The sequence below is a fragment of the Pan troglodytes genome, chromosome 3 (genome assembly GCF_028858775.2).
Source record: "Pan troglodytes isolate AG18354 chromosome 3, NHGRI_mPanTro3-v2.0_pri, whole genome shotgun sequence".
Taxonomy (NCBI): Eukaryota; Metazoa; Chordata; class Mammalia; order Primates; family Hominidae; genus Pan; species Pan troglodytes.
Genome location: NC_072401.2, coordinates 184,364,499 through 184,378,578, shown reverse-complemented (window position 1 = coordinate 184,378,578; position 14,080 = coordinate 184,364,499). Strand labels below are relative to the sequence as shown.

Sequence of the window (14,080 nt, the reverse complement as noted above, 5' to 3'; positions counted from 1 at the left end):
CACCTAAATCTATCAGGAGCAGGAAGGAAAGGCTTTAGCTCAGAATTTGTGGCTCAAGTTTCTTGACTGTCCAAGTTTAGAGAAAACAGTGAACAGTCTGCTAGAAACTAAAGGAGAGAATTGCAGCACCTTGTCGGAAGGATAAGACACAAATAACATTTGCTTTGAGAATGACTGTCGGCCCAGGCTTGCTTGTATGTGTGTCTCTGTGTGTGTGTCTCTGTGTATGTGTGTGTGTGTGTGTGTGAGTGTGTGTGTTTTGGGTTGGAAGGGAGGTTGACGGGTTGGTTCTGGTCACTCTGTTTCCTACAGGATAGTAGTTGAGGCCCTCTATAGGTATAGAAAGGCAAAGGCTATTCAATCTTCTCTGACAACCTTCTATGAAGTTCACTTAGTCAAGATGAGCACTTTTGAAAGCAAAGACGGGAAACTGGATAATAAGAGCTGCTACTGAGAGCAGGCTCTGTGCCTGGCAATGTGCTACACGCTTCACATGCATCTTCTCACTTAATCCTTTCAAAAACTCTTTTATTCCTATTTTATAGATGCGGCAATTGAGGTTAAAGTGATCACAGATTTTGTCTGAGGTCACATGATTACTACAGGGTTCAGTGAAGATCTGTCTGCTCCAAAACCTACACTCTAGCCAATGCTTTATCATCCATGTGCACAGTCTCAAAAAGAGCAGGGAGAATGGTTGGGGCTGCTGGAGTGGTAGGGAAGCACAACCTAACACACAGGGCAAGTGTCCACAGAGGCCCGGAGAGGAACTACAGCCCCCCTAAAAATGCAGCGCTAAAGCTATGTCAAAACTGAACAGCTGGCTGGGTGCGGTGGCTCACGCCTGTAATCCCAGCACTTTGGAGGCCGAGGTGGGCGGATCACCTGAGGTCGGGAGTTCGGGACCAGCCTGACCAACATGGAGAAACCCTGTCTCTCCTAAAAATACAAAATTAGCCAGGTGTGGTGGCGCATGCCTGTAATCCCAGCTACTCGGGAGGCTGAGGCAGGAGAATCACTTGAACCCGGGAGGTGGAGGCTGCGGTGAGCTGAGATCGTGCCATTGCACTCCAGCCTGGGCAACAAGAGCGAAACTCTATCTCAAAAAACAAAAAACAAAACAAAACAGCTATCAGGGCCAACTATTCCATCACTGGAGAGGAAATCACCAACTCTCACTCTATTCCCTGAAATTAAAATACAGTACATGGAGGCTGAGGTCAACGGGGAAAATAATTATTCTTAACCAAGGGCTTCAACTGGGTGGAATCTCACCATCTTCTTAACCGAGTATCAAGTTAAGGATAAAACGTCACTAGAGTACAGCATCCAGGGGACTGTTCTCTGTTACTGTTTTGTTTTTTTCCATCCATGTCTTTCAACAGAAGAGGCTGGAAAATTCTTTGCATCTTTTGGAATGTCAGTTATTAAAATACTGCTTTGGAGCTCCCAATTCACAGAGCCCTAAATACTGTGGTTGAGGAGAAGAGTCACCTGGGGACCAGGAAAAGGAACGGAGAACAATGGACATTATGCAGTAGCTTGGTTACCTTGCCTTTTCCCTGAATGATAATAATCTTGCATTTGTTTCAGGAAAAATGGAGAGCAAAATCATGCTATCAGCACTCATACATTTTTCAATCAATCTAATCGATGGGGATCAGGTTTTTTTTTTTTTTTTTTGGCAACAGATATCTATGTACTCACTGTCACTTACGAACCTGTCCTCTGGCACAGACTCGTGTTCATGCTCAGTATTTCTTACCTCCTTCATTGTCCTTGCTATCTGTGCAAAGAGTCTCCATGGCTACGTCACAGCCCGCTCCTCTCCATCCAGGCTGGCACACACAATGCCAGCCATTTTGGTCCAGGGTACATCTTCCATTGCTGTTGCACAGACCAGGACAACCCTCTGTCGAGACAAAGAAGGAAAACACCAGTGATTTGAGTATTGAGTTTTTGCACCTAAAATAAACAGATAAGGGACACTTAGTGGGAACAGGCCTTTATAAACAGCACAAATACTGTAATTGCACATGGATAGAAACAGCAACGTTATCTATGGAATCTAATTCTTATCCAAGTGGCATCTTTGATTGGCCTGACCCTTGAGACACCACTTACCTGTGCAGGACAGAAATATATGCAACGATCCACTAAATAGCTGCAGGCCAGACAAAATTAACTTAAATTTTTTCCCTTTAGCCAAGCAACAAGGTATATTGTACGGTGTGGAAAAGCGTCTCAACAAAATAATTTCAGAATCCCTAGTCTAGATTTGTAATCTGTTTTAAACATTACTGGTCATTTATCAGGACATGCCTTCTTAAAGCACCTTGTTGCTTAAAAAAATTCCCTCAAACTCCAAAAGCATGAAAGTGGGTATGAGGATATGAATGATGTCAAAAAGAGAACATTAATTTTATCTGGCCTCGGAGTTGCCGTACATTCATGTGAAATTACAGTGCATTAAATAATTGCACAAAGTATAGGCCAGGATTAATGACTATACTTTATGCCAAGAGTACATTCCTTGTCACAGAATAAGCAAAGCCCAGGAAATAGTGAAGCAGCTTAGCATCTATTCTAACAAACATTAGGATTCAGGCTGCATACGGATGGGACAGGACCGACAGGATTTCCAACTAAATGTAATAGCTGTGCATATTGGATTACTTAGGACGGACAAAATGAAATACCATAAGGACCACAATAAAACATTGATAGACTGAACAAAAACACGGTAGTGACGTGCTTCAAGACAGATAGCGAAGAGTGATATTTTGTGACAATCTCCCTAAGGCTTTTATGCTGTTACCTTTATATCCTATCTTGTCTGCTTTTATGGGCAAGGAGGGAAAATTTGGGAAACAATTAAAATAATTTAATATATCCAAAATCTATAATTGTTTCAGTCTAACATGACATTTAAAAAAAACAATTTTTGCCACTTCCTACTGATGATATCTGGCATGCAGCCAATGTGATCTGTTTATGAGGATGACACTTGGGTAGATTCTGGTGTCCTTGTTTATGAGTGTGATATGACACTGACAGAAGCAAGGAGAGAAATGCTCTAAAATTCTAAGAATAACTGGCTATTCATCAGATTTCTGTGGACAGAGCTATTTATAATTTGGTATAAAACATGTTAATAAAAATACTTGCTATGGCAATTGGGGTTTGTTTTACAGCTTCTTATCATTTGAATGCTACTATTGCTCCGGTGACAAAATTTCAGGGAACAATCTGTTTTTAAAGATGTTTAAGTCTGTGTTAGAAGAATTATTCATATATTGGTGTCCCCTCCTCCACTGTGGAACTTGAAAAGAAAATATCGCAAAGAGACATTCTGTCTCTTAAGATTAGAGTTAACAGCAAGAAGACTATTTCGACTGTCTCTCATGGAAGAGTACAATGAAATTACACTTATGGATACCATCAGGTCAGGAAGAGATTAATTTTGCTGCTTCTTTTTGCTCAGACAATTACCGTCTGTATTTATGGATTATTCAATAAATAAAAGGTGAATCTTCTTTATGGATGTGTGTTTTTTTTTGTTTTTAATGAAAACGAAAGGTTGAATTGCCCCACTGACAAGCAGGTGCGGCAGCTGACTGACTGCACGTAGGAGTTGGTATATGAAAGCCTGGATATTGCCATGAATATTTTCATATTCTAATGAAAAGCACAAACAAGGAATAGAAAGTAGGTAATCTGAGGAGAAAGGGAAGGGGAATTTTCTCTTCTGAAAAAACTTTTTCCATCTATTTCTACGATAACTGAAGATGTGAGAATCTGCTGTTTTCTGCTGAACAAGGTTATCAGTTCTTTTTTTAATAGACTGTACAGTATTTATAGGTTTTAAAAAATAACAAAACATAAATTGTGATACCACATATATTTTGAAACATTTAGGAAAAAAAACAAAGAAGTTTCCATATGAAATAAACGAAATTTCTCTCAACATGTTAACCAGGATCTTCTTTAGATTGACAATTTCTTATTCTGTGATAAGAGTATTGGTGACTCTTTAGCTTAGAATTTAAAGCTCATTAAGCTGAATTGCCAACAATGAAGATCTTAAAAAAAAGAAAAGAAAGAAAAAAACCTCCAAAACCAAAAAACAGCAAATGTACCATTATCTTCAGTTTCTGGTTCTAGAGAAAACTAACGCTTTTACAAAGAATGAAATCTGTGATAACCCGAAATTATAAAAATGAGACACAGACACTTAAGTCTCAACACTTTAAATCCAAGGCATTTTACATAATTTAACTCTGATTTATAATTTACAAAAATATGCATGGAAAAGTCTATTGTCAAACCTAGTGATACACAGTTATATAGAGATATATATGTAGATATGTCAACAAAGAGCGAGTATACAGTACCTTTAACTATCTTATCCAAATAGTGAGCTTGGGAAATTAAAAAGGAAAAAAGAACAGACAGACATTTCAGAAGTGTCACATGGGACAAGAAAATTTTCAGAATTTACATGCAAATTGAGTAGCTTCAGCTGACATAAGACTCACATCACACGACAGAGATGCACTTCGTATCTCCTAAAAATCCAGTCTATTCACATTTTTAGCAAATGTAGTCATGATTCCAGCAAATACTCAGCATTTTCAACTCACTGAACTAACACTACTTTTCACAGATTATTTGGAATGCACTCCACTCTCGTCATTTCAACATTCTCCTTTACAATAGCTGAGCAGAACAAATGGAATCAATTCTTTATTCTTAAAGAACTTTGGAAATTTACAACTATGAGATCTACAAATAATGAAACTTTAAAAGTTAATAAATAAGCAAAAAGAAGAAAAAGAAATGGAGACTGTTGAGCAAATGTAATATTTTGACGTTATATTTGGAAAAGGCACATGTAAATTCTTTAGAAAACGATTACCCAGTATCTCTTGACTGCAAGCCAGATAGACAATGATTTATCGCATATATAGCCCATTAGGAAACAGGGACTATTCTAAGATCCTGTTTATTTTCAGAAACCTACTGGAAAAGGCTCTTTTTCTCACAAAAGGTGTGTAGGAACAGTCAGGACTAAGACTGAATCTTTTTCTGTACCTGTACCTGCCCCTGTCCACTTGTTTCATGAGGCTACAATTAGGCTATGCCTTTCCCCTGGAAATGAGACATAAACGCCTCCTTCAATGTGGAGACCTAATAAATCTTAATCAGCCTCAAATCTCCCGCTTTGTCAAAATTCATACATCTTTAATGATCTAAAATTGCTTTTCAAAGATGCTTTTGTTGATTATTTTTCACTGCTGACATATGCAAGTGGTAGGAGGACTCCTAACAGAATGACTGAAACTGTAACCCTCAGTTGGGCCACTCAGGTGTGGTGGTTCTGTCATGTGTGTAAACAAAACAGTACATGGTTTTGACACATCTGTACTGTGTATGTAAAAGGATTCTTCACTTTGCCACAGGATTCTATTAGAGGCGTTTGAATGGCACTTAAAAATAAGCATGTTTACAGCTAATTGATAAGATGATGCAAGGAAAATTGCAGTGAAGAACATATGGTGTTAGGTGCTACTCTGAAATTATAATAATAAAAATAATTTACCTTTTAAACATTAAAATAAAAATGTATTACTGCATAACATTCATATAATTTCTTTATAATTCCTTCTACATGCTATATACTTTACATGCCATATAAACTAGTAGAACCCTGTAACAGCTTAATTGATGATTTGAACATAAAGAAAGTGCCATCGAAACTTCTGGAGTTTCTGATTCTCATAGGGTAGTATTTCTACAGAAATTCTTAGTTTACAAAAATTAATAACGCTGATCACTGTTAGAGAGTAAACTTTTTGCTTTTATATTAGGCCTGCACAACCAAAATAAATAACACAACTTAATTCTGATCTGGATTAGCAGTTTTAAGGGTGGACAAAATTATTTCTAATCAGCCAATCAGATTATTTTTGCCAACAGAATCAATTATGCAAAGCTGTAGATTGATTTACAGGTAAAGGTAGGTCTTTGGGTCACCACAACATCAGAAGTAGAAAGCAAAGTAGAAAATACATTGAAAATATATAGCCGGTCAAAATTAACATAATACTTAAAATATTTGCAACACTTAACGCAAGTTTTGCAAAAGGCTAAAAACCAACCATAAGAAAAATATCTGTACTGAGAAAGATACCAAGATTTTTCATTTGCATTTTATATCATAGAGAACTGTGAGCCTGAGAGCTTAAAACTAAGAGACAAAGAAGGAAGAACAAGAAGAAATATTTTGGTATGGAAGAATAAACTTTCTGAAATACCACAAAAACCTGGTTCTAAATAATGAAGAAGTTAAAAGGAGATGTCAATATATGAGGTTCAAATAATTATTAAAATAATTGCAACAATATAAACATCATTATATAAACCACAATAGGAAATAAAAAAATGCAGACATTTTGTAAGAAGCCATTAGAAACAATAATCATAAAAATAATACAGCATATTTAAAAATTAATGTACCTAACAATTGCTGAAATGCATATTAGGTTGCAAAAAATTACCTTGAAAACTAACGAGTACGTTCTGACACTAGAGAAAAGTCATTCCTTCGATCTACTAAGAAGTTGAAATTTGTTTTATAGGATAAAACTCTTAGAAAAATGGGTGCTAGACATATAAAAGGGGACCCATTAAAAAACTATTTTCTGGAGCTGGATGCGGTGGCTCATGCTTGTAATCTTTGCACTTTGGGAGGCTGAGGCAGGAGGATCACTTGAGGTCAGGAGTTCGAGACCATCCTGGCCAACATGGTGAAACCCCGACTCTACCAAAAATACAAAAATTAGCGGGGTGTGGTGGTGCGTGCCTGTAGTCCCAGCTACTTGGGAGGCTGAGGCAGGAGAATTGCTTGAACCTGTTAGGCAGAGGTTGCAGTGAGGTGAGATTGCACCACTGCACTCCAGCCTGGGAAACAAAGTGAGACTCTGTCTTAAAATAAAAAACCACAAAAAACAAAAAAAGCCCCACTGTTTTCTAGTAAAATGTTGCAGTCATAAAATACTTTCCCTGGAGTTTCAATTATTTACCTTGGAAGAAGATCCACGTGGGACACACGGCATGAGTAGGACCATATTTCCTGCGAGATGGCAAGTCTTACTCTTTTCTGGGTCTCACATCTTTTTTTTTTTTTTTTTGAGACGGAGTCTCCCTCTGTCACCCAGGCTGGAGTGCAGTGGCGCGATCTCGGCTCACTGCAAGCTCCGCCTCCCGGGTTCACGCCATTCTCCTGCCTCAGCCTCCCGAGTAGCTGGGACTACAGGCGCCCGCCACCACGCCTGGCTAATTTTTGTATTTTTAGTAGAGGTGGGGTTTCACCGTGTTAGCCAGGATGGTCTCGAGCTCCTGACCTCGTGATCCGCCTGCCTCGGCCTTCCAAAGTGCTGGGATTACAGGCGTTGAGTGGCCACGCCCAGCCAGGTCTCAGATCTTTGAGTAAACTGGTGAAAGTTTTGGGTTCTCTTCCCAGAAAAATTCACATATGTTCACAAACACAAAATGCCGCCTTTGATTTTAGCTCTTCCATGAGCCCTGGCTCTGTAATGTACAGATTACAAACACCTGGCTGATGTATTAATGATTCCTAAATTTCTAGCTCTGGCCCAGGCCTCTATCTCGTAGCTCTGACCAGGTTCAGAATGATCCAGGGACACACACGAAGCACTTTGCCGCCAGCCCTGCTCGCTGTAGGTAATAATAAAGGCTTCCTTTGTGCCAAATACTGTTCTAAGTGCATATATTATTCTCTCATTTCATCTTCACCACAACCCTATGATGTAATAACAGTTGAGACAGTAAATACAGATGAGGAAACAGAGGAGAGGAGTGATTAACTCGGGCAAGGTAACACCTTGGCAAGCTAGGCTGCCTGGCTCCAGAGCTTGCTCTAAATCACTCTATCACAATGTCGTCTCTTGGAGATTTAGAAAAAAAAAAGAAAAAAAAAAGGTGTTTTTTCCCCCCCAGTAGAAAAAATTGATGAAAGGAGCTCAGAACCAGACACTTCGTTCTCCAAAGCCACCAGGCAGTTCCACCTTCTTTTACATGGCTTCTACATGGATTCCGTAGGAAAGCACAAGGCAGATCTATAGATTACTTTAAATGCCAAGGCTAATTCTTGGCCTTAACTGTCTTTCAAAATACATTCAGATATGCAGCCATCCCTAGAACATAACAAATGAAGCAAGTATTCGGGTTTCAAGCCCATGACCTGCGGGTCCTTGGTCTACTTGCTGGTACAGGTAGGCAAAGACTCATGGAAGTTTTGAATGTGAAAGACAAATGTGGCTCATCGAAAATATTTATATTATATATTTAGTTCATAAATTTTCAATATCAACAAAGCAAATGACTACTCCTGTATTCTTTTCACACATTTCCCCTCTAGGTGCTTCTTTTTAAGAATTCCTTTTTTTTTGTAAAGCCCCTAATTGCCATATTTCCTCCTTTGTATTTTGGGAAAGATAGGTGGAGAAGGACACAAGATAATCTGCTCTTTTCTGCACCCCTTAGTGATGGACCTGGACTCTCAGGCCTCTGAGGATGGGCCTCACTCATATATAGTATTGTATGCTTCATTCCTCCCATACAGATCAGGAAGGAATAGCATCTTTTTGGAATTCTATCTTCATGCTGTTGTCTCATCTGCTTATCTATCAACATTCTGGGCGCCCCTCCATCTCTTCTGTTATCTTATTCTTCCTTTTTCTTCCCTCTACCCCAGCACCTCTCTTGGATAAGGCCTAGGAGTATGCACATCAAAGCGCATGTAACAGGAAAAGAGAGCAATCAAGAACTGGCCGTGATGAATTCACTTCTACTAACAGATGCCATGAAAATACTAGACTTTAATGACCTTTCTAGGCATAGGTGACTTAATGTATAAATCGTCCCCATTAGAGAGGTAAACTCTAGGCCACGTAAATCACTGCATTCCCACTGCCTGGCTCATAGCAGAGTCTTTTTGTTTTTTTTTTTTTTTTTGGATACAGGGTCTCACTCTGTCACCCAGGCTGGAGTGCGCTGGTGCAATCACAGCTTGGCTCACTGCAGCCTCAACTTCCCAGGCTTGCGTGATCCTCCCACCTCGGCCTCCCAAGTAGCTGGGACTACAGGCGCACCCCAACCATACCTGGCTAATTTTTGTAGAGACGGAGTTTCACCCTGTTGCTCAGGCTTGTCTTGAACTCCTGACCTAAGGTGATCCAACTGCCTCAGCCTCCCAACTGCTAGGATTACAGGCATGAGTCACTGTGCCTGGCTAAAGCAGAGTGTTAATATCTGCTTTATATTAAAGCAGATAAAATGACCATATAAAATGACCAAATGTACTTTTGGTGGCCTTAGTATATCCTCTATGTGTCTGCAGCTTTTGAAGAAATTCTATAAGTAATACAGAGGCCATCTTTTGAGAAAGAAGCAAAAGTGAGCAAAACCTTATTTACAACATCCTTCCCCTGTCCTTCACCCATCTGTTCCTCTCCCCTCCCATGTATTCTAACTATGGACAGTGGTATTCGCAATAACTACCATTTATTATGTGCTGAAAACTCCTAAGCATTTAACGTGAATTAACCGGTTTAATTTTCACCACCCTGTGGGGTAACAGGTACATTATTATCTTCCCTTATTTCACAAATGAGGCAACTGAGGCACAAGAAATTAGAGAACTTTCCTAAGATCAAAATGCTAGCAGTGGCAAAGACAAAGTTCCAACCAGGCAGTCTGACACCAAAATCCATATTCTAAATAAACGTTATAGTTACAACTCAGAAGAACCAGAACGGTGTACCTGTGTAAGGCGAACTTGAAGCATCATCTGTTTATAGATTTCTCAAGGAATTTACTGGAATAAAAAAAATCAGACTAAACAACGTGGAAATCCTTAGTTCCAACACTGACAGTTAAAGGAAATAAGCTTAAAACCCGAATGAATTTAAAATGTTTATCTGATGACACCGCTTCATAAATGACAGTACCTTATATAAACTAAAGAAAGCTTTAATGCTGTCATCTGTTCTAAAAAATCCGAAGTTTGGAAAACCAGTGGGCAAGATAGTAGAACTAGGGATAAAACCAGGAAAAATAAAAACAAGTAAGTTGAAAAAACCAGAAACCAAAAAGCCTCAAAGACCAGAAGCAGATGAATGGATGTACAAATGTTGGACGAGAAATATCTGCTGAGTAGTAGTTCCCAAGAAGGCAGCTCATTTAAAAATGAGGTCTAAGGAGTATATGTTCCTGTCCGGCTGAGACATGGAACAAGATTAATTCCAAGTTTGCTTCCTTTTGCCATCAGGCTGACTCTCATAAACACAGAGAAGCAACAAAGGCAAACCAAGCGGGTTATATAGACGTCAGGTAGCTCACAAGGGAAGGTCAAGTTGGTTTCACTGTATATAAGCAGTTGCTGATGTGTATGGCTATGAACAACTCACATTGTTTCTGCTGTCAACAATGCGCTTGGAGGGAGCACATTAAATAGTACCGTATAATATTTTCACAGGGCTACTGGCTTGAATCCTCGATATAGTGTAGACATCAGATGCGTACATCATAAAATATAGACATATTCTTCACTATGATAATTACTGTGAAGTCCTTGGAGTAGAGGGCAGATTTTTAGTTAGCATTGAGCATTTCATAATACTTCCGAACACGGACTTAAAAAATGACTCACATTAGTACCTCATTAAAGTTGTAAGTAGGTATCATTCTCAGATTAGTCAAGTACCAATTCCTGCAGGATGACAGAAAAGCTACAGTCTACAAATACGTACATATTAAATCCACTTATTCCAATCAGCAACTGTTTAAATCAACGTGCAAGGTGCACTCCCATTGATTTGATGTTCCTTAACTGCTGCTCACTGCAATGTTTTATTACTGATTACCATACCATAAAGGATTATGACAGTGACGTAATTTTAAACACCATAAAACAATTACATATTCTTAAGAGTTTACTCAAGACTCCTTAAAATATGTTCTCTTTCACCACAGAATTATCAGATTATGGACAAATATCAAAAAAATTCTTTCCTATTTAGGAAAGTCAATTAATTTGCATTTTACCAACTAGTAAGTGAGGTGGTGTCAGCAAAAAAAAAAAAAAAAAAAAAAAAGTTTGTGTGTGTGCGTGTGTGCACACGTGCTTTAAAGGGATCTGCTCCCCTACAATTGGCAATACTTTTTCAAAAATTTGTTTCAAATAAACTGTTTTTGAAAGTTTGCATATTTTATTCTTTTTACAGTTTGGAAACTTGGTGTAAAAATTATCTGAATAAATACATTGCCTCTTACATGCACCTACCCAAGCAAAATACCATACTTCAATTTGGAACGGTATTTATACCAAGGCATTCCAAACGAGAGAAATAATATTTTTCCTGATTTAAGTCAGCCCAGAAAAATCCAGATTCTATGGAAAAGCTGCTTTGAGATAAATCACATTTTATAAAGTCAGCACTGCTGAAAGAGTGCCTTTATAAGCTGCACAGCTTTGTAGAGATGACTGGTAGAACAGAATTTGGTATTTTCCTTCAATTTAGGATTTCATGTCTGACCATGGACTACAAACACATAATGGAAGTAACAGTGGAACACTCAAGGTGCAGAAGGCAGGCTCACTGATGTTGGAATGTGCACAGCCTATGCAAAGAGATGCCTTGTGTGGTGTGTGATGTATGAGTTTTGTGGTAGCCTTTGCATGTGGGATGATTTCATCCACTGAACCACAAGCATACACGTGTTAGTAACACATCTCCTTTATTTTTTATTCCTTGTGTGAGTTTATTGAATGACACAAGCAAAAAACACATTTTAGGATTTCCTAGATTAAAAAAAAAGGTATATTTTAGTACTCCAATTTGGTAATGAAACTAGTCAGAGACAGCTCTTAACATTAATTAAAAAAAACTATAATACAACATTTTATACTAGGTGAATATTTGGCTATTTAAGATTTAGGAAAAATGAAGTTGGTTATAACAGTGATTACAGTGGTGTCTGGATAGTGCTAACAAATCCAATCACAGGAAGCCAGAACAATCATCCAGAGATCTGGGCAATATCAATGGGTAGAATTTTTTGTCTGTAATTGCCACTTTTGTCTATTCACAACATTTAATATTTAAGAAAAATGTATAGACTAAAACTTTTAAGTATGAAAAATATAATGGGTCTTTCTCATGTCAGTTTTCTTGACCATAACTGGAAAATAATAAACAAAACTGAACAATCCTTTTAACTTACCTAGGATACATTATGATTTATTTTATGAAAATAGTAAACAAACGGCTGTTCTCAAAGTTGACTGATACAGAAAGTAATTTTGCTGTATTTGTAGGTGAGAGTATGCAAAGATGTTTACCACTTGTATACACTTTTCTCAGCCTTTTCTCATGAGCTGATGCTGGTGACACAAATAATCTACCCACTTTCTATGAGAGTTTTCCATTGGCTAATGTCTACATAGATTCCAGCCCACTAACTTCCAGTGACAGAAAAACAGGACATTAATTTAAATTTTGAAAGGAGGTGGGTAGAGTGTTCAATAGCTCCCAATGTTCTTAAATCCTCCACAGTATAAACTGATTTTCCTCAAACTATTTTTTGTTGTTGTAATTGTTATTTTTTATTTTGGCAAATTACAAGTTCTGTTATTAGCTGTCATTTAACATTTCCTGGATAAAAAAGTGTGGTACTTTACTAAGACATCACCGGCATTATTGTTTTTGCATCTGTTTCTACGACAATTCAATCTTTTGTGACAGGGACATATATATTAATTCATTTTCAACACATAAAAATTAATTTTCACCTATTCCACTATACACATACACACAAGAACAATTAAAAAATAATTCAGGAGGCAGGACAGTCTATCTAGGGCTTAAGAGCATGGGCTTGGGCCAGGCGCGGTGGCTCATGCCTGTAATCCCAGCACTTTGGGAGGCTGAGGCGGGCGGATCACGAGGTCAGGAGATCGAGACCATCCTGGCTAACATGGTGAAACCCCGTTTCTACTAAAAATACAAAAAATTAGCCGGGCATGGTGGTGGGCGCCTGTAGTCCCAGCTATGCGGGAGGCTGAGGCAGGAGAATGGCTGAACCCAGGAGGTGGAGCTTGCAGTGAGCCGAGATCGCACCACTGCAGTCCAGCCTGGGCGACAGAGCCAGACTCCGTCTCAAAAAAAGGAAAAAAAAAAAAAAAAAGAGCGTGGGCTTGGAAATCGCTCACATGGGTCTGATTTTGTTGCTTACTAGCTGCGCGTCCACAGAAAACTTACATAACCTTTTGGAGCCTCAGTTTCTTCAGTGGAGATTTTACTAGCTTCTACCTGAGAATTAAACATGATAATGAATGTAGAACAGTTTGCATTGGGCCTTAGCAAATAGTAAATGCTCAATACATATTAAATATTATTGATTCATCTTATTAATAGGGAGAGTTTAAAAAGGACAAACTCATGAGGGAGCTGGTATTTTTTAAGTGACTATGAAGAAAAGAAAAAGTCTGACTTTGAGGAAAGAAATGTGGGATTGGCAATGATTTGGTTTCATAAGCCCCAGGGTCCATTCTGCCCCATACCAGCAGGATAAGCCCCTTATACTCTGCCTCCCCAAGCTGCCCTCCTTTTGCTGAGAACATTCTTTGTATGAACTGGCCTGTTCCCAGAGTAGGGACAACTCCATTTTGGAGTCAGGAAGTTTTCTTCCTTGTCTCTCATAAACCCTCTGCTGGTTAGATGCACAATTCCTGGTCAACATGGGGTTCAGCTTTTTAGAATAAAGAACACATCACAACTTGCCCTTATATATTTTCTGCTCCTTCACTAGTAATTTTATTTGAGCAAGATAAATTAATCTTTTCTAAAAAAGTGTAGATACTCACACAAATATTCATATAGTCCACTCAAATTCAGAAATACAAGTCATGTATTTACAGTAACTATTTGGAAACTAAGACATTCAAATATTATATTTTACATGCATATCCCTATCCTTACATTGTGAGTTTGCT

At 38.4% G+C, this 14,080-nt stretch overlaps 1 protein-coding gene across 36 annotated transcripts in view; it reads right to left on the bottom strand.

The window, feature by feature from the left end:
• TENM3 (teneurin transmembrane protein 3) overlaps positions 1-14,080 on the bottom strand; it is a 2,732,592-nt gene that overhangs the window by 84,639 nt on the left and 2,633,873 nt on the right. For 20 of the 36 annotated variants that reach the window (XM_054683944.1, XM_054683945.1, XM_054683949.2 and 17 more), the window contains one exon: positions 1,766-1,912. In XM_054683944.1, the coding sequence (XP_054539919.1) occupies positions 1,766-1,912 (147 nt within the window). Of the gene's footprint in view, positions 1-1,765; positions 1,913-2,818; positions 2,837-4,394; positions 4,422-14,080 lie in introns of all 36 variants that reach the window. The other 16 variants (XM_054683934.2, XM_054683938.2, XM_054683942.2 and 13 more) reach the window with 2 other exon arrangements.